The sequence below is a fragment of the Erpetoichthys calabaricus genome, chromosome 1 (genome assembly GCF_900747795.2).
Source record: "Erpetoichthys calabaricus chromosome 1, fErpCal1.3, whole genome shotgun sequence".
Lineage (NCBI taxonomy): Eukaryota > Metazoa > Chordata > Cladistia > Polypteriformes > Polypteridae > Erpetoichthys > Erpetoichthys calabaricus.
Window position 1 is genome coordinate 185,621,213 of NC_041394.2, and position 20,524 is coordinate 185,641,736.

Below are 20,524 nucleotides of genomic sequence, written 5' to 3' on the forward strand. Positions count from 1 at the left end.
TCAGCCTATATACATCGGACTTCCAATACAACTCGGAGTCCTGCCACGTGCAAAAGTTCACTGACGACACTGCTATCGTGGGCTGCATTAGGAGTGGGCAGGAGGAGAAGTATAGGAACCTAATCAAGGACTTTGTTAAATGGTGCGACTCAAACCATCTACAACTGAACACCAGCAAAACCAAGGAGCTGGCGGTGGATTTTAGGAGGCCCAGGCCCCTCATGGACCCCATGATCATCAGAGGTAACTGTGTGCAGAGGGTGCAGACCTATAAATACCTGGGAGTGCAGCTGGATAATAAATTGGACTAGACTGCCAATACTGATGCTCTGTGCAAGAAAGGACAGTGCCGACTATACTTCTTTAGAAGGCTGGCATCTTTCAACATCTGCAATAAGATGTTGCAGATGTTCTATCAGACGGTTGTGGCGAGCGCCCTCTTCTACGCGGTGGTGTGATGGGGAGGCAGCATTAAGAGGAAAGACGCCTCACGCCTGGACAAACTGGTGAGGAAGGCTGGCTCTATTGTAGGCATGGAGCTGGACAGTTTGACATCTGTGGCAGAGCGACGGGCACTGAGCAGGCTCCTGTCAATCATGGAGAATCCACTGCATCCACTAAACAGTATCATCTGCAGACAGAAGAGCAGCTTCAGCGACAGACTGCTGTCACTGTCCTGCTCCACTGACAGACTGAGGAGATCGTTCCTCCCTCACACTATGCGACTCTTCAATTCCACCCGGGGGGTAAACGTTAACATTATACAAAGTTATTGTCTGTTATACCTGCATTGTTATCACTCTTTAATTTAATATTGTTTTTTTGTATCAGTATGCTGCTGCTGGAGTATGTGAATTTCCCCTTGGAGATTAATAAAGTATCTATCTATCTATCTATCTATCTATCTATCTATCTATCTATCTATCTATCTATCTATCTATCTATCTAAATACCAAGTCAATTAAAATTAGGGCAAAGGTTTTAGCAGAAATTGGTCACTGAATAAGAAAGTGGTAGAAAAGAAAACCTCCAGCCTAAGTGGTCTTCCAGGGTTGGAGTTGGACACCCCTGCAATACAGCATGCACTGTATATATTTAGTTTGCAAAATAAATTTAAAAAAGGGTAAAATTTCCTCTTATGGCCAGAGGAAAGGGCTTTAAAAATGCTCCACTTGCTTTCTCTCAGGGCATGCTAATGATTAACACAAGTCACTCTGTGAGAATGTTCATGACTGGATATTGGTTATACCTTCCACTTATAACATTCTGTACTGTATTCTTAGTTAGAAACGTAACAAGTTTCAGTAATGAAGAGACCTTTCTGTCCATAGAGCTCATTTGGTTAGCTAATGTCTCCATTTCTTCATTTTTACCAGTTTATTTCCTTCAGGATATGATTTACTGTTCAACTGAAACAATTCTCATGAAATTTAATCAATTTATGCTAAGGTGCTGCTGTTTAATCAAGTTGTGAAGCTTAGTTGTATGCTCATATTTTTGAATGGCAAGTATTTTTGCATTTTCCGAGTGACAGTGTATCCAAACTTTCTCTTTGCCTCATTGTCATTTTTCTGTTTGCTTGTAGCTCTAGAACCCCGATGTATCTGGTTTGCAGTTTAATAGGCATGTCCTGGTTAGTTGAGGCACAAAATTCTGCACAGTGAGGGGATGCAAGCTCTCCTCTAGAGTTTTGTGACTTATGTGAATTGCTTTGTGAGTGTTTGGTTTTTACAGACCCTGTGATGGTAGTTTTGGCTGTCATACTCTGAGCCTCAGAAAGTCATACCCTATATGATATCAGTTCATTCATAAGCACAACTACTAGACACCCACAATGGCTGATTTTGCAGTTGTCAGTCAAATGATACCATGATTTGGAACTGTGGGAAGAAAACTAACCTTCTGTGTAGGACCATGTGAACCAGGAAACTCCACAGAGAAAGCAAACCAGCTCTAAAACAGAAGTATCATGAGGTGGAAACACTACAAAAAGAAAACCTAAATGGATGTTATTAGGTTAAGTGAAAAATTATCTTAATGGGGTTTTTTTTCACCTACCTAAACTGAGAAAGAGGGAGAATTATAAACAGAAGTGAAGAACCATTAACACTATCTTGACATTAATGTTAAATTTGTCCCACTCTTAACTATTGAACATATTCCAGTCTCCACCACAGTTGCTAAATAATCGTTTTGCCAGCATAATAAAGCAGCTACACCAAAATGAAATCAGTAGAAAAAAATCGGGAGTGGTCTCCCCTAGACTTTCTCATATACTCAGAAATGGGGATGGATATTTGAAGAGTAAACAAGAAAACAATGATTATATTTTTAATTATGTACATTACTCCCTGCGTGGAGTTTGCATGTTCTCCCCGTGTCTGCGTGGGTTTCCTCCGGGTACTCCGGTTTCCTCCCACAGTCCAAAGACATGCAGGTTAGGTGGGTTGGCGATTCTAAATTGGCCTTAGTGTGTGCTGGGTGTGTGGGTGTGTTTGTGTGTGTCCTGCGGTGGGTTGGCACCCTGCCCAGGATCGTTTCCTGCCTTGTGCCCTGTGTTGGCTGGGATTGGCTCCAGCAGACCCCCGTGACCCTGTGTTCGGATTCAGCTGATTAGAAAATGGATGGATGGATGAATGTACATTAAAGAACCATCAGCAACAACAACTCAAATCAAATTAATAATATATTGAACAATTATAAAAGTAAACGTGAATAAATCGGACTCTGCAGTAAAGGTAAAGTACCACTTCCAGTTTGCGGAAATAGCTCAAAGTTGAAACAAATCTACAATTTGTACCTAATACTTGTATGCAAAATTTGGTTGACCTAAGTGAAAGCATACTCAGGTTATTACTTACACAGACACACAGACATTTTCAAAAATGGTATTTTCAGACTCAGGGAGATCTAAAATGTCAAGAGTCATCAAAACCTCAACATTGAATCTTTGGACGATTACAATACTTTCCCTATACTTTATATACGATAAAGTAAAAACTAGCCAGTCCGCTTTATCATTTTTACATTATAAATAACATACCACGGTATTCAGGAACTCCTTTAATCCAATTCAGTGCCTTGAAAGGGCTGGACATCTCCTGAATGTATTTTACTCTCTGACATCTTCTCTCAAATAGCTTTACTTGATCTTTCAGCAGTAAGGATTATTAGTCATCTGGTGTGAACATTGAGAATTGGCACTCCATGGTCCAGCTGGTCAAGAGCTAAAATGCTGGTGGTCCTTGTCCCAATCTTGATCTTCAAAAGCAGTCCCTCTCTTTTGCTTTCAACTGATTTCAAATTCTTGTCTTGTGTGGCCTGTCGTGTCTCTCAGACATTTTAATCTTTTACACAGTTTGGGTATGGTGAGGAGAATGGGCATTGCTCTTTAATATATTCTCTTATAACATGTTTATGGTTATTCTATATGCTGCTGATTGTTTTAAATAAAAATTAATTATGACACCACTGGACACAAAGCAGGAAACAACCCTGGACAGGCTAGCAGTCTAACGCAGGGCCCACTAGCACAAACATGGACAATTTTTCGGGTCCCCAATTAACCTAACTTGGAGGTCCACATAGACAATAACTGGGTGCGGAACTTAACCCACTTTGTGCTATATTTATGAAGCAGCATTACTGCGATACCATGCTACTACTATACCCGTTAGTTCTATTTGGAGGTTTAATGTTATTTGTCCAAATGAAGGAAAACAATAAGTTATTTATTGCTAGAGACCACCACTCTAAGAAATCGTCATACTACTAAAGCCATATACAGTGGCAGGACTGACGACATTAATGGTTGATAAGTCAAGGAGAGGCACGGCATCAGAGACAAACCTTGATAAGTCGACAAAGGAGGTTTATAAACTACACAAAACAATGCTGGTTTCTACCAAAACATCTTGGTGTTAATTCTTGTTCCTGTACAAGATAAAGCAGTTCAAGCCAATTGATGTGCCAAAAATATTTCCAGCATTGACTATTCAAGTGGAACAAGTGGAAAGTGTGGTTTTGGTTTTCTGAACAGTGCCATTTTTCCAGTGATGACCAATAAATGATGTAGCTTAGGCTTGGCCTTAAATTTAACATTCCTAACTGCTTTACTGGTGGAATTGTAATTCCATCTTTTATATGGTCTTATGGTATCTTTGAAGCTCACATTTATATGGTCATATGGTGAGTTGCTGAACTTTAAAAATATTTAGTTATAAAGGTTTGCCCAATACAGTATCTGCTTAAATATTAAAATAAGGAAGTCCTAAACTAAAAATAAGAAAACACAAAAGAACTTTGTATCCAGAAATGGTCTTGATGTGCATGAAATTGTAATCATATGTTAATGAGTTCATGCCAAATTACGAAAAAAAAATCCTCATAAATAGGATTTGATTTTTTTTCGAATATTGAATGTTATTTTCCCACAGAGTTATAGAAGGTGGATTGGGATTCTCCCGATTGAGCAAAAATAATTCTTCAAGCAAATAGTGGGGCATAGCATATTATAAATGATTTTTAATGGCTCTCTCACGTTTTTGTTTTGTTCATATAAGGTGTAAATGCAAACATTATAACATATGTCGTGAAACTTTTAATTATTTGCTTTCATTGAATTTTGCGGCTTTGATTTATTTTGCATGAATATATTATACACATTTTCTTAAGCAAACATTTTTTACATTGCACAATTGTGTTTTGATCACACTATGATTGTGGGTTACTGTCTCAATATTCAACGTAAAGACATGTTCAGAACCAATGAATTACTTACAGTATCTGTCAGTTTTATTTGGTAATATTTATGACTCTAAAGACTTATCATAGTATCTTTATCATTGATAACCTGAACTCTTAAATCAGGGATCTCAAACTCCGGTCCTGGTGGGCCGCAGTGGCTGCATGTTTTCATTCTAACCCTTTTCTTAATTACTGACCTGTTTTTGCTCCTAATTAACATCTTTTTTCTTTACTTTTCTAAGAGCACAGTTAAAATGTTTTGGGGACCTGAGCAGATCAACATTCCTGAGACCTCCACCCTTTTTATTTTCAGATATTGTATGATGGTCACAGTTTGCTGGTCCTGTTTTGGCTCATTTTGTATCTCATTATTGATTGGCTGCTAATTAAGGAAAAAGAAACAATTGAGGGGTCTGAGTCAATTAAAATGAATTCAAAAGAAGTTAATTAGCAGCAAAAACAGGTTACTGATTAAGAAAAGGGTTAGAATGAAAACCTGCAGCCCTCCAGGACTGGAGTTTGAGATCCCTGCCCTAAATGGACATTCTACAACACTCACATCTGAGGTTTCCCCCAAAAGTCAAACTCATAAGCCAAGTAATGCCCACATACAAGGTTTGCTGCGGTTAGTGGTTATTGAGCTTTTAATTGGGAGAACAGGACAGTGACGCATAGGAAAGCAAGAAGTGTGGACCAAACTTGAATCAAATGTGTGAGGAATTGTACTGAAGATAGACAGCCACTCTAACTTTAAGCCTTTCATTTCTGTGCACAAGTGTGACTTCAGAAAAAGACAACACTGTACGAGAGCCTGCACATTACTGCAGAAACTCCACCGTGACCAGCAAGGACCTGTGCACACGATTCACCTGTGAGAAGGCAGAGACATGTTAAGGAATAAAACCGGTTAACCAAGGTTTGAAATATTTTCCGGCTTAAGAAACATAAAGAATTTGGAATAACCCAAATTGTCTTTAAAACCAACTAATTGATTAAAAGGAACCTTAGTCAGAAAATTTCACACTGGAAGAAACTCTTGAGACATGGTCTAATAAAATAAAATGCAAACTTCAGCTTAATTAGAAAGGTCTAACTAACATGGTAGCATAGTGCTACAGGAATTCTGTTGAACAGTAAGGAGAAGAGACACTTTACAAGATAGTGAGAACAACAAATGAACCAGAATGCAAATACATACATTCTGAAGGAAAACCTGCTTTGGTCTGAGAAGAGATCCTTGTTTCAACAGGACAACTGTAGGGAATACTAACATTGACCTCTGTTCTTGGCATGGAAAATGAGGCTTTCATTTTTCTTCCAGATCTGTGATGGTTCAACCAACCCTCAACCAGAATAGACTTTCTCAATGAGCTAAAAAATAAAATAAAATGGAGTGTGGAACTGCTACAATCAGCTCCATCTCCAAATGACATGTCAATAATAATCATAATGGAATGACACTCTTGCTAGAGCCCACATTGTTAGGTGCCTGGTTGGCTTGCAAACCTTCACGGACAAGCATGTGCACCAATTATAATACAAAAGGTCAGACTTATGCACCATAGAACCTAATGGCAGATGTCACCTCCTTCCTTTATAAGTGAGTGTAAGCACCAGAACCCACACCGTCTGCCTGGACTAAGCTGTGCATTGGATCAGATACACCATTGCTGCTTTACTTTGCACAGAATTCTAGTGGAGCGCTTCAGCAGCAGAAGACAGAGCCTGTTACTGACTTTGGCATTGGTGTTTTAAGGAGTTCTGCCACACATAAAGTGGACAAGCAAGAGGAACCAAACATTAAAGCAGTTGATTTATCTTGAAGGAAAAGTGTTAACTGGTCACAGATACAGTATATTTCATGCTAGCAAGAGAGGATTACTATGTGAAACCTCAATCCAACACCGACTTGAAACCTGAACAACTGAACACCGAGTGCAATCTTATTGTTTTTCTCTTCTATCTGTGCCAGTGAGCCTGAAGATCAAACCAGCAGCTCCATCCTTTGAGCCTCGCTGAACAAAGTGAGGTGGACAGCACATCATATACCATATGAAAAGCATGCATTTGTCTTACTGAAGGAAGGGGGTAACTAATAGCTACCTCTTGGTAAATGTATTTATAGGCTAGCAAGAGGGGGTCTCGAAAACTAATTGCAGTACAATAAAAATGAGAGACCTGAACAACACAATATGAAGTGCACTCTGCTTGCACATCTCTTTGTGGACCCTGAAGTCTTCAAGACGAAGCATCGCCTCCTGCCCTTGAGGTGACACAAACTGGACAAAATATAAATTTCATTACTGCTTTACACTTAAAAGTTCAGAGGCTAATGTTATGTATTCTCCTAAATAGGATAAAAGTCTGCAAATGTGTTAGCCTGTGTATTCTTGGTTATTGGTGTTATTTACAGCAGTTGAAAAAAGTAGAAGCCCTAGGTGGTTTAGAAAATATTAACTTTATACATTTTTCTTCATCTAAATTTAATAGTAAAACTAAACTTGTAAAACCAAAGACTCCTCCTGTTAAACTTGCAGTCGCTAGCTCTATTTTCACTTCAGGTTGTCTGTGGCATCCCAAGCTGAGTCAAGCAGCATTTAAAGAATGCCGACACTGAGAAACTAACAAGCATGCAATTTACTCATTTAATACTCTTAAAAGACCAGAAATCACGCAAGCTATTGTAAACAAAACAAATAAAATTAAAAAAAACAAACAATCATATATAATTCACTAAGGCAGCCGACCATGGCACGCAAGACAGAGACCATGGGATATGCACGACAGAGCCACGCCTGCCAACTCACAGAGCCCCACCCACCAACTCTAAGACCATGGGATACGCACGTCAGAGCCCGGCCCGCCAACTCTAACCTCCTCCTGCATCATGGGATATGTACGACAGAGCCCTGCCCGCCAACTCTAACACTCCTCCCGCGTCCACCCTCGCTCTCAAGGTATGCACACTGCCTGCTCATGTGCCAGCACGCAACACCTCACCAAACACCGCCTCAGTTGCTTTCGTCTCTGCTACAGTCCACATGCACCTCTGAGCCACGTTGACTTTTCATTGTTCTTTTCGGTTCCGGCTCCTTTTCTATATATAATCCACCAAGTTGCCCGACCATGGGATACACACACACGCAAGACAGAGCCCCACCTGCCAACTCTAACACTCCTCCCACGTCTATTACCTCCACATTGTTTTCCTTTTATTTCTGATCCCGTTCAACAACTATATGGTGACATCGACTTCTCAACTGTCACTCCAGAACAACTCAGTACGCGAGCTATATTAAGCGTCACCAACAAAGACTCGCTACACCTTAATGAACAAGTGCTGAAACTTATCCCTACCAACGAAATAACTTTCACCAGCGTTACTCCATCATCACAGACGATCCCGCAGATCAACTTTCATTCCCCGATGAATTTCTTAACAGTCTTACTCCCACTGGCATGCCTCCGCATAAACTCAAAATTAAAATAGGTTCAGTCATCATACTTCTCAGAAACCTCATGCCAGCAAGACGTCTCTGTGATGGCACTAGACAGACTGTTACCAGCATTCACCGCAATGTACTGGAGTGTAAGACTATCACAGCTCCTACCTCACAAACTGTCCTTATTCCCCGGATATCCCTGACCCCATCAGATTCACATTTGCCTTTTACTTTTACACGCAGACAATTTCCTGTTAGATTGGCCTTTGCGATGACAATTAATAAGGCACAGGGACAAACTTTCAAAACGATATGCCTGTATCTGCCAAAACCAGTTTTCAGTCACGGACAATTGTATGTTGCTCTCTCCAGAGTTCCATCTTGTCATTCACTCACAGTTGTATCCTCAAACCCACCCCATTTGGACAACTGTGTCGTTCAGGAAGTGTTCACCCATCAATAAATAATTATGCGGCGTATGCTATGCCACGGGTTGGTTAGTATTTCTTAATGCAATTGTTTAGACAACAATTGCAAGTAAAAAAAAATATTTCATAAGATAATTATGATGCTTCTCCCTTTCCCAGACAATTTCGCTATATGTTGCCAATTTTGGTGGTGTATATGAGTCGAATACAAGTCAACTCCAAAATGCCCTCAGACCCCTCATGCGATACTGATAGATGAAGTAATATAGTTTACACAATATCAACAGAATGACAGTGGAAAACAGACAAAGCGAAAATAATTGTATTAAACCAATCTTATAAAATTATAGAAAACTAAATGGCAGTAACAAAATCCGTGAACGCACCTTCCCCTGTATTCCAACAAAATCAGTACGCAAATAACTGGAAAGAAAAAAACCCTCTAACACAGACAAACCACAAAGTCCAAGCAGCTCTGACACTTAGGGCATTATTAGTCCTTTTCCTGGTTCTCTTTTTCCAACAGTCTCCAAATGCGCTGTTCCAGAGAAGCAAGAAACGCTTTTAGTTCACCCACGTTAATTTCTACTGACTTTCCTGTCCACTTCTATTCCAGAGTGAAAACGGTGAAGTCTTCGAGGTGGCCTTCTCCAGAAGTGGGAATAGACCCCAATCTCAGTGAGGCAATCTTTTCTCTGGCCATGGATAGTCTACGTTTGCTGTTTTATTCTCCTGTTTTTGCAGTTGTATTGAAAACCAATGTCTACTTGCCTTTCTCTGACTTTTTTTAACCGTATCTTGGTATAATTTCTCCATGGCAACCCCCAGAAACTACAGCAACAGACCACAAATCCTGTGAACAGCTCGCTGAAGGTAGTGTAAAGCTTGTCCTACCAGTTTCCTGCAGCAGTACAGAAATAGGTGATTGATGAGCACTCTCTCAGATGAAAACTTTCCAATCCACAACTCACACGAACAGGTAGGTATGAGACACACCATATATCCAAACAGGAACAGTAATCCGCGATTAACCACAGGTAATCTAAACAGGTGGAGCGGCCACGGCCCTGACAGACAAATGATTGGTATTCTTTTTTTTTTTACTTGTTGTCCACACAGCTTCCCTTTAAAAGCTCCCACCAGCCCCTGCACCCTCTACAATTGTCTGATCAGGTTCACTGCAGGAACTACCAGGAGTCATAGTCCACAATTTATGTAGCGCTGCTACACTTGTCTCTTCACCGATGTTCACCTTCTCAACTTCTTAGTTTATGTTATTATTTCTTTTTATTTTTAAGGCACCTTTCTCACCTCCTGTCCGTTTTTATACTTCCCATCTTAGAAGGTGACTCTCTTAATGTGCCAGATACCTTTTTGCTCCTCCTTGTGTGTCTCACACTTGCACTTCCTCTTTTCGATTGCATCATCAAAGCGAAACTGACCAATCAGATTGCTCAGAGGGACTGGACACACAGACCTTCATGTTTACTAAATAGCAGATTTGTTTATAACGTGAGACTTTTGAACCCCTTTGAGACTCTCCCCACCAGTGCTTCATGCCAAAACGTTACTGACGCGTCTGTGCCACCGAGGCAACTGCAAGTTCGCAGCCTCCCCACGTAACACAACTGTCGCCCTGATGGTTAATGTGAGGAACATTTTAACCCGGTCATTGACCTGGCCCAGTCACTGCTGGCTTGCTGTGTCTGTATGTATTGAAGTGGTAGCTCCCATTTGAATAAAGACCCTGACTGTTACTGTTTTGATTGGAATAAAGTTGGTTTTCTTGAAGCCTTTGGCGTCTTCTCTCGGGTGCAAGATGGTGACTCATGCAACACAATACATATAAACATTTTCTAAAATTCTTGTGTTCTTACAATGATTTCTACTTGTCAGCATAGTTTTTGCATGTTTTTTTTTCTTAATACCATTTTGTATGCTTTTTGCTTTGTTGCAGCCATATTGTTTTCCTATTGCCAGATCTAGGGGTCATGTGCCATAAATGCATTAGCACCACCTACCCATAAAAGATGGCATGGGAGATAAAAATGTAAAAATCTCTTTATTCATGCATGCTTTCAATTTTGATTATCTTCTTTACACTTTTAGAGTAAGTATGTTTGATCAGGCTGGTATTACCCGATTTTGTTTTTCTGACATTTGTGACTTTTGCCCTTCATCTCTTGATCATTTTTTAAATGGTCACTCAAACACAAGGCCAATTTTTATCCTTGGGCACAAAAATAAATATATTGTTTTATTTAAGAAAGTGAGAATATGTGGCTTTCTGATGTATTCTGACAGATGTTTCAAGGAGTACATTCTGTTTAAAATCTAAGACCTTATAAAGCATGTAGTGGAACACTTCCCCAGCCCTTCATTATGGCCACACTGATCTCAGTTTGTGTTCCTTTTGCAGGGCTTCAAAGACACCTTTCAAAGAAACACAAAGGAAACTAAGCTCATTCTCACCCTGACATCACAAGTTTCTCCAGCTGACGTTTTAATCTTCCTTCATCTTCTCTGATGGCGACTTTTCCTCAGTTTTGCTCTTTTCATCTGCCCTGGCTTTGTTCCCTCCCTCCTTCTCCTCCTCCTCCTCCTCCTCCTGTCTTACTTGCTTTTTCGTTTTCAGTTGCACACCCGATGAAGGCTATACTATATAGCATCTTTAACCTTTGCATTGAAATGACCTTTAACCCATATTTTTATTGGTTATTTGAGAAAGCAGAGCTAAAAGGCAGAGAAACCGCATGCGAACAGTGACATTGGTAAGGTGAAGCTACACAGGCAGAAGGTAAGCCGAGCTCATGGCATGTCTGTGGGTAACAAGTGTCTGGGAGGGGAATGATATATAGTAAAAACTTAAAACAATACATGATTTGTCATTGTGCTTAAAATGGAAAAAAAAGTGCACATCACTCGTGTTACTACAATACTAAAGCAGTATGAAAACTGTAAAAATATATACAGTACTGTATATATATATATATATATATATATATATAAATAAATTAACAGCAAAGTCAACACACTGGTGATATGATTGGATCCTCTAAGAAGCCGTGCTAATGTCCTGGTTTTGAATCACCACACCTAGTTGTTGTTGTCCTTGTGGAGTTCCATGTGAATGACGTATGAGCTATGAGCTACAAGGGGACAAATCATGAAAAACAACCTACCCAAGATGTGACATAATGCTGAGCTTTCATCTTAATCAAAGAAGAAAGATGTCAGATCTCCAAAAACTCAGATAGCACATGAATGCAGCATTAGCCCAAGTGTGTGCTGGTTCATTACCTGGTGTCACTACAGAATAACATGGCAGCCATGTTTCCTACATGCCTGCAATAATAAACAAATTGCAGTCAATGTCACTGGCAGAGCATCCCCACACAATTGCACCTCCTACTTCTTTTCAACACCCATGCAGTCTTAATCTGTTCATCTACTCTGCATCTCACATGGTTGAAACCAAAAATTTCACATTAGGACTCAGATAAAAGGAGAAATTTCCTCTCATGTTTCATCTTATTTGTCTCCTTTGGTAATGGTTTCTTTACAGCAAATCAACCATGAAAGTATTTCTAGCATAGTAACAATCCTATACCCCCAAACCCCCCCCCCACCCCCGCTGATGACAGTGATGCTTCACTGGCTGAGGAGATGAACCACTTTTTATGCCTCCTTTGAGGTGAAGTCACCAGATACAGGTACATCACATCCACCAGGCCACAGCAGCGATATCCTCGTGGTGGAGGAGCATGAGGTGAGGCAACACGGAGGGCGGTGAACCCAAGGAAGGCTGCTAGACTTGAAGGCGTCTGTGGATGAATGCTGTTGGATTGTGAGGATCAGCTTCCTATGGTCTTCACCAAGATCTTTAAACAGTCCACCATTCCACCCTGCCTGAAGTCCTCCATCAAACTTCCAGTTCCAAACAAAGACTACCATCAGCAGTGTGAATGATTACTGTCCAGTGGCACTTACATTTGTGATCATGGAGTGCTTTTGAGAAACTGGTCTGAACTCAAGTCATTTCAAGCCTTCCACCCATGTTAGACACACACCAGTATGCTTACAGGGCAAACAGGTCTACAGAGGATTCCATAGCCACAACTCTCCATACTGTCCTAACCCATCTAGAGCAGTAGGGGAGCTACGCTAGGCTGCTCGTTTTAGACTTTAGCTCTGCATTTAATAACATCCTCCCTCATAGTTCCAGATCTGTTTGGTCACCAGTCTATCTCACTCCATCTGCCTCTGGATTATGGACTTCATCTCTGATCGCCCCCAAAGGTCAAGAATAGGCCCCTACATCTCCTCATCACTGGTTCTCCACAGGGCTGTGTGCTGAGCCTGCTTCTGTTCACCACAATCTGGTTCTCAACATCCCCAACACCAAGGAGCTGACCATCAACTTTAGGAGGATGAAAATTAATATTCAGCCCTTTTTCATTTGCAGGGATTGTTTGGAGTGGGTCTCGAACTTCTGGTTGCTGGGTGTGCAAATAAAGGAAGACCTGAATTGAAGCGCTAACACCACAGCGCTGGTAAAGAAGGCACAGCAGAGACTTTACTTCCTGGTGATCATCAAGAAGAACCATTTCATCCAAAACCACTCGTGTCCTTCTATTGTTGCTCCATAGAGAGAGAATATTGACTTACTACATCTGTGTGTGGTTTGCCAACAGCACAGATTAAGAGAGGAAAGTGCTCCAGATGATCGTCACCACTGTCCAGATCATCATTGGATAACCTCTCCCATCCTTGGAAGATCTTTACAGTTTCCACTGCCTGAAAAAGGCCCCGAGCATACTCCCACAGACAAATAGATTAAAAAATAGTTTTTACACAATACCCACGACTGCACTAAATGATGATCATACTGTGAAACGTTAACGGGAACAAATTAGGCAATGAATACCAGCAGAATGTGAAAAATATCTCATTGTGTAGTATGTTTGTTTTGATTTCCCACTTTTGGAATTCCTTCTATCAATCTTCATATTTATATCTTTGTAGTTTCATCATTTCTTGGTATTTTGCACTGATAGGATGGCATTCAATTTCATTGTACTTGTACAATAACAAAATATTCATATTCATCTATTCATGAAAGGCTGATTTATGCCATCTTCCGTGAACAGCTGATGGAGACGTGTCAGATGTGTCTGCTGCTTGAATTTCATGAACAGTTTATGTTTGCTGAAGGATGCAATTGATTGGTGATTCCTGAGGCTGGTGCCTGAGGTAAAGAACAAGGAACCCAACACTTAGGTAAGTAAGCCAGACAACACTTATTATATTCTTCTCTTGCAACCATTACTTCAATCACTGCTGCTGCTGCTGTTACAACAACTGTCAAACAAAAAAAAGAACCTGTTGGTTCCCTATGATTTGTTCTTTACCTGGGCTAACTTAGCTGACACTGTACTCTTAACTACTTTAAGTCCTTCTTATCCCTGTGATGTAGGGTTAGCATAAGGTCACGGTCTCTCTTGGGGGTGTAATAAATTGGGACTAAAGGAGAATTGCCTCTGGAGAAAATTTAGCCTTAATACCCCCAAAGTTGCTTTGGGGGGTATAGAGAGACAGAGAGGTTGGGAGTCCATCATACCAGTCTTTGTACAGCTCTAGTCCAGGGTATGCATACCAATTCTACAGTAGCAGCCACGCCGGGTAAGTGACCTTACATTTGTTAATTTACGGCTACGGAGAAGGCACAGCACTGAATTTTTACATAGACAGGCATCATGCAAGTTTGTACAGAGGTTTTAAAGGTACTGTACTTTAGAAATCTCCATAATTATTCACTATTATGTTATCAGTGACATAACCTTCCATTCATACAATTACAAAAATGAACAACTTCAAACTCTGAGGAATTAAAGTTAACCACTGCATCACCATACTGTTCCCTTCTAGAAATAAACTACTATTAATGACCATTTTACTCAAAAAAACTGCACACTAAATGTTATTATCATAGTCTGCCTGTAGGGCGGAGCAGTGGTTCTGAGGCTAGGGATCTGCACTGGCAATCAGAAACTTGAAGGTTTGAATCCAGTAAATGCCAGAAGTGATTCCATTCTTGAACAAGCCCCTTAACCTGTAATTGCTCCGTCCTGCATGCAGCTCTGTAAGCCGGTTCTCCAACATGCAAGGGAAAATTCAGGGTTTGGTGCCCACCGTAAAAAAAATAAAAACACCACATACTGTGTCACCCGTCGCATGGCTGCACTCGGGGCCCTAATTTGGTTCGTCGTGTGGTGAGCGTGGCACCACGCTGTATCAGTGTCTGGTCCCAACCTCCTCCAACATGGAAATTAATTGGTCCATTACAGTTCATGCTTTTATTATAAGATAATGTTAATGTATTCAAAAAAAGAGTAATCATATGCAAAATTAACATTTGTAAGCACTACAAAAAAATATATGGTATAAATTAGAGGGAATACATTGAAATTGGTTTGTCATTTACCAAATTATGTAAATAGATGCAATGGTAGCGTAAAGATGTCGACTTTCGTACGTTTGCATCTTTTGAGTATCTTGCTGTTGTTCGTCAAGGTGTGCCGCAGTCACTCGTATTATTCATTTATAGACCTCCTAAATATAACGCGTCCATCACTGAAGAGTTCTCAGACTTAGTAACAACTAATAATAATAAATGATTTTGACAGGTTTCTAATTGTTGGTGATTTTAACTTTCATGTCGATAACCAGTTTGACCCAAAAGAAAGATTTCATGAACCATCCATCCATCCATTTTCCAACCCGCTGAATCCAAATACAGGGTCACGGGGGTCTGCTGGAGCCAATCCCAGCCAACACAGGGCACAAGGCAGGGAACCAATCCTGGGCAAGGTGCCAACCCACCGCAGGTCCATGAACCACTTGCACTCATTTAATCTCAGCCAGCCCACACATAAGGGAGGACACACACTGGATTTAGTCATTGCTAAAAGGATTAAAAACTGAAGTGAGGCAGGTTGTGGATATCGGTATATCAGACCATTTTTTCATATTGTTTAATGTAGAAATACCGATAACTAGTGAGAAACATATTGTTAAAAAAATGTTACTTTGATACATCTACAGCTTCAAAGTTTGCTGATATTCTAAGTAATCTGTCTGTTTGTAGTAATTACCTCAACAACGCTAACAATGTTAATAGCAAGGTGGAAAATTTCTTGTGCTAAGGTGAAAGTTCAGTGGAATGCCTCCTAAAAACTGCTAGCAAAACTTATTAAACACAAAATTAATGACATTAGAAATAGTTAATCCAACTGAATCTCAGTATTCCTTTTTAAGCAAGTTAAATTATTTCACCAGAATAGATCTAACCAAACTACATAGAACTTCTCAACTGAAACCTTCTACCTGCGTCCTTGACCAAATACCAACAGACACTTGTCAAAGGGGTCTCTGGTGTGCCAATTGATAGTGTGCTTGACGTAGTAAACTCATCATTAGATATGGGGGACTTCCCAGACTGTCTTAAAGAGTGTAATTGTTAAACCCCAGCTCAAGAAAAATAATCCAGACTCCCCTGTTCTTGGTAATTTTAGACCAATTTCAAACCAGCATTTTTAAAGTAAAATACTAGAAAAGGCAGTCATTACACAGCTTAATGATTACTTGAACAAACATTCTGTTCTTGACAAGTTCCAGTCAGGTTTAAGAACAAATCACAGTACAGAAACTGCACTGGTTACAGTAGTAAATGACTGGCGGGTTAATGTGGACAGAGGCTGTATATCTGTTCTTGTTCTCTTAGACTTGAGTGCAGCCTTTGATACCATTGATCGCATTATTCTTATAAATTAATTTAGTCAGTGGGTGGGCCTCTCCGTCAATGTCTTAAATTGGTTTCAGTCTTACTTGACAGGTACAAAATTCTTTGTTAGTTGTGGTGATTATACTTTGAAGACCCATTATGTTTTTTTTATATGATGTACCACAATAATTTATTCTGGGTCTACTGCTATATGCTTCTAATAGGTCAGATTATCTCAAAGCACAAGATGAGCTACCACAGGCTATGCAGATGACATATAACTGTATTTATCGATACGGCCTGATAAACCCGATGCTCTTGGCTCTCTGATTCTGTCTCATTCTTTTATTTCTGAAAGAATGAGCAGCAACATTCTCAAACGAAACAAGGAGAAAACAGAAATCTTAGTGATTGGCAAAAATGGACATAAGTGAGGGCTTCAGAAATAAACTTGATCCGTTAGGTATAAAAGTCAAGTCAGCGGTAAAGAATTTAGGGGTAACTATTTACTCTGATCTAATGGTGGTCTGCTTGCAATTCCAAGAGCCAACCTGAAAAGAAGTGGTGTGGTGGCCTTTTGCTGTTATGTACCTAAACTTTGGAATACTTTACCAATAGAAATTTGCCTGTACCGTGGAACAATTTAAAAAAAACTGCTAAAAACTCATTATTTTAACATGGCTTTTTCATGGCTACATTTTAGTTTTATCCCTGTTAGTGTATACTACTAATTTAGGAGCATGTGATTCATGCCTTGTGACCGACGTTGGCTTATTAGAAACAAGTGGGGGGTCATAAATCATTGAGGCATGAACATTAAAATAGTACACATCTTAGCCATTATGATGTGTAAGCTGACTTACAAAATCAGAATATATAGTATATACCAGAAATACATCTTTTGTTGACTAAATAAAAATGTCATTGAAATGCATGTACTACGGGTACTAAAAACAAACTAATATTTTTGCTGAAATGTATGGATTTTCATTATAAAGCTCAAAATAGGTCACCTAGGTCAGCGTTTCTCGGCCTTTAAGTATTTGCAACCCGAGTTTTCATGACAGTTTTAATCGCCCCCCCTAACGTTTTTTTTGAAAGGAGCCCACTAATACCAATTTGTTCTTTTTTAATTAATGATATATCATAGTTGCCTATTTTATTATACCTACTTAACTTTTATGGACATTTATCTAACTCTATATTTATTTTTCTAGTATCAGAATGTAGTTTAAGTTAATTTGTTTTGGTTTCAATAGATGTATTTTTCATATTTTCGATTCTTGTTTTCTTTTTTTCCACATCTTCGCGTCCCCTTAGGGGGGCCTGCCCCACAGTTTGAGAACCACTGACCTAGTAAAATCTTAAGTGACAACAAAATCTGTTATTCAATTTCTTAAGTGTCACTGTATTAGCCAACACTTAGATTTACCAGAATATGTTGGCTATGCCTTCTGATTAATTTACAGACGGCCTGAGCTTGGACAGGTTTGCATTAAAACTAACACATCAGTAATGACTGGAATTCTCCTGCATATCGTATGGCTATGTAAAGCAGTGCACCACATCATTCCAAACCACAATGAATGGAAAACTTCAGTTTTTTTTATGTATTTCTCAACAACCAGCCAACAAGTAAAGCAAGGTAATTACTAAGAATCATACATTTAGTTGGTACTAGGAACTGAACTACCAAGCTAGCAGGTTACAGTCCATTGACCTACTGTTAGGCAGTCCTATATGTCAGGAGTTAACCAAGGTGAGGACAAAGCAGCCTTGAGACTGAGGTACAGCCTTATTATTAATTAACACAATTGCTAGTAGGGTTTGAAGATTTCATCTTGAATGTAGGTTTCATCAAATTTCATTTAGAGATGAGTTAACTATTAATGAACAGGCCAAACCAAGGTAACCTTAAAAAAACATGCAGCCACCCAGTTCCAAAATACACTGACTTGGGTTGTGTGTACACACTTTTCACCTGTATACTCACTCCTTAACTTCCTTACAGCTGTAGTCCAGGTAACGGTTGCTGATCCACTGCACTTCAAACCAGTCCTTGAAATTTGTATTGCCACAGCACTGAAACTCCATCTGCAGCAGATCAATGGTTTGCTTCTGGAAACAACGACCTGGTGTGTCTGTGTCCTTGTAGAAACGGATACCATTTTTCAGTCCTATCTTCAGAGACTCTTCAAGGTTGCCTTTCATTGCATAACTCATGATCACAGCCACAAGCATGAGCAGCGCCAATAAAGCAGCCCCAGCAAAGTAGGGTACCATAAAACCACGCCAGCGGGGAAAACGAGCCACATCCAAGGAGTCCTGGCAGATACGGCCTGCAAAAAAATTGATCACTACAGAAGCCAGACCCACGATGATGAGTGTGTTGGGTACAGCATGGATCTCTGTGTTGTCCATCACTTCACTTCTTTTTCTTAATTCTGATTTGAGAAAAATCCCAAGGGTAAAAATGAAAGCACCTGAAACTGTCGCCAGCCAGGAAAGAAGCCAGAGACCCTGGGCGACCTTCACCCTCCTCTGGAAGGGGAATTTTACCTTAAGGAGGACCATGTCAACAAGCCAAAAGTTAAACGTGGGCCACCTTTCAAACTGTAAGTTAGGGAGAAAGTTTGTTTTATCAAGGGGATCAAATGAGTGAAGTAAAGCAAATAGTTGCTTGACAGGATCCAATAAGTTCCTTCCAATTCCACCACTTGCCAGTTCCCATATCCTTCAGAGCTTTGTTTTTTTCTTCGTCCCAGGCAGCTGAAACCTATTTACTGCTGATCCTGTTGCGCTGCTTTATCCTATTAAAGCTAGCCTTACTTCACCAATAATAAAGCGAGTCACTGTCCTTTTAAATAAACACTGGGAAAGTGATCAGACATATTCTGATTGGAAGTGACAAATCAGGTCATCAGAAAGTTAGCTCCTCAAGCTCTGCTGGGACAGCAACAGAAGTACTGCAAACAGAGTTAAATGCTTTAATATGCCAGAGAAAATTAAAAGCATTAAAAAATTCATCTGGAAAAAGTAATACCTGTGACTATGTACATATATGAAAACCGTAGGCTGTGCAAAAAAAAACTGGTGACTCACACCTCACAAGCTGTGATGGGACATGCAGCCCCAGCAATGAAGTGCTTCTCAGCATCCTACTGACATAACATTCTGCCACAACCAACACCGCTGCTGCCTCCTCCTCCTCCTCGCTATTCTGGTCAAAATACACAGATCATTCATGTACATACTTTAGCTTCTTTTGTGTACATAAACTAAATGAATATGAGAAGTAGCATGTGGTGTATCAGGTAGTGCTGATGCTTCACAATGATTGGACACCACATGAATTCCTAGCTTCTGTATGGAGTTTACAGGTTTGGAATGGCTTTCTTCAGGAATTCTTGATTCCTGCCATGGTTGAAAGATGTACTGTTCTTCTGAAAGTTAACTCTAAAACTGTCCCAGTTTTGGTATGTGTGTGTGACTCTTGTGATAGTCCAGCATCCCATACCTGCTTGGTTCCTTGTGATGCGGTAATGGAAACTGCATGCTCAGAAAACCAATGGATGAGCAGACACCTTTAATAAGATCTTTTACCCAGCAATATTTAAGTAAATTGATCATAATTTAGGAAACAATTACAAATAAAAAATGTACAATGACTTTGAGTGTTAATTAGGGGTGTACACACTTGCACAATGGAAGAACCATTTACTTTGATTACTGCAGTAAGTCTGCATAAATCCAAGTCTGTCAGCCTAGCATGCCTGGATTTTGTGATTTTACCCAATTACTCTTTGTAGGAACAATAAAGCTTAGTTAAAATGGGGAGAGGATCTCCTGTGCACTGTCACCTTTAAATAAGTCCACTGATTTCTAGAAGACCGAGTTCAAGGACCCTGACTGGACTATTACAGGACATTCATTTTCCTTTTTTTAAGCCATCACTTGGTGTAGTTGGCAGAATACTTTGGATGACAGGCATGTTTAATGGGGAGGTGGTTCTTTAACTTTCTGATAAATGGCAGAAGGTTTTGCAATGAATTATCTTGCCATCTGAAACTATTAAAAAGAAGCTCCCACTACAATGCTACAGCACTCAACATAAAAATACAATG

The 20,524-nt window shown here is 39.9% G+C and overlaps 2 protein-coding genes across 2 annotated transcripts in view; one reads left to right on the top strand and one right to left on the bottom strand.

Annotated features, from left to right (window-relative positions):
* LOC114654831 (RDS/peripherin-like protein xRDS35) overlaps positions 1-19,170 on the bottom strand; it is a 28,630-nt gene extending 9,460 nt beyond the window's left edge. The window contains exon 1 of the mRNA XM_028805681.2: positions 18,394-19,170. Within this exon, the coding sequence (XP_028661514.1) occupies positions 18,394-18,974 (581 nt within the window). The 5' untranslated portion in view covers positions 18,975-19,170. The remainder of the gene's footprint in view (positions 1-18,393) is intronic.
* LOC114658053 (bcl2-associated agonist of cell death-like) overlaps positions 1-20,524 on the top strand; it is a 695,521-nt gene that overhangs the window by 405,809 nt on the left and 269,188 nt on the right. The gene's annotated exons all lie outside the window — the stretch shown is intronic.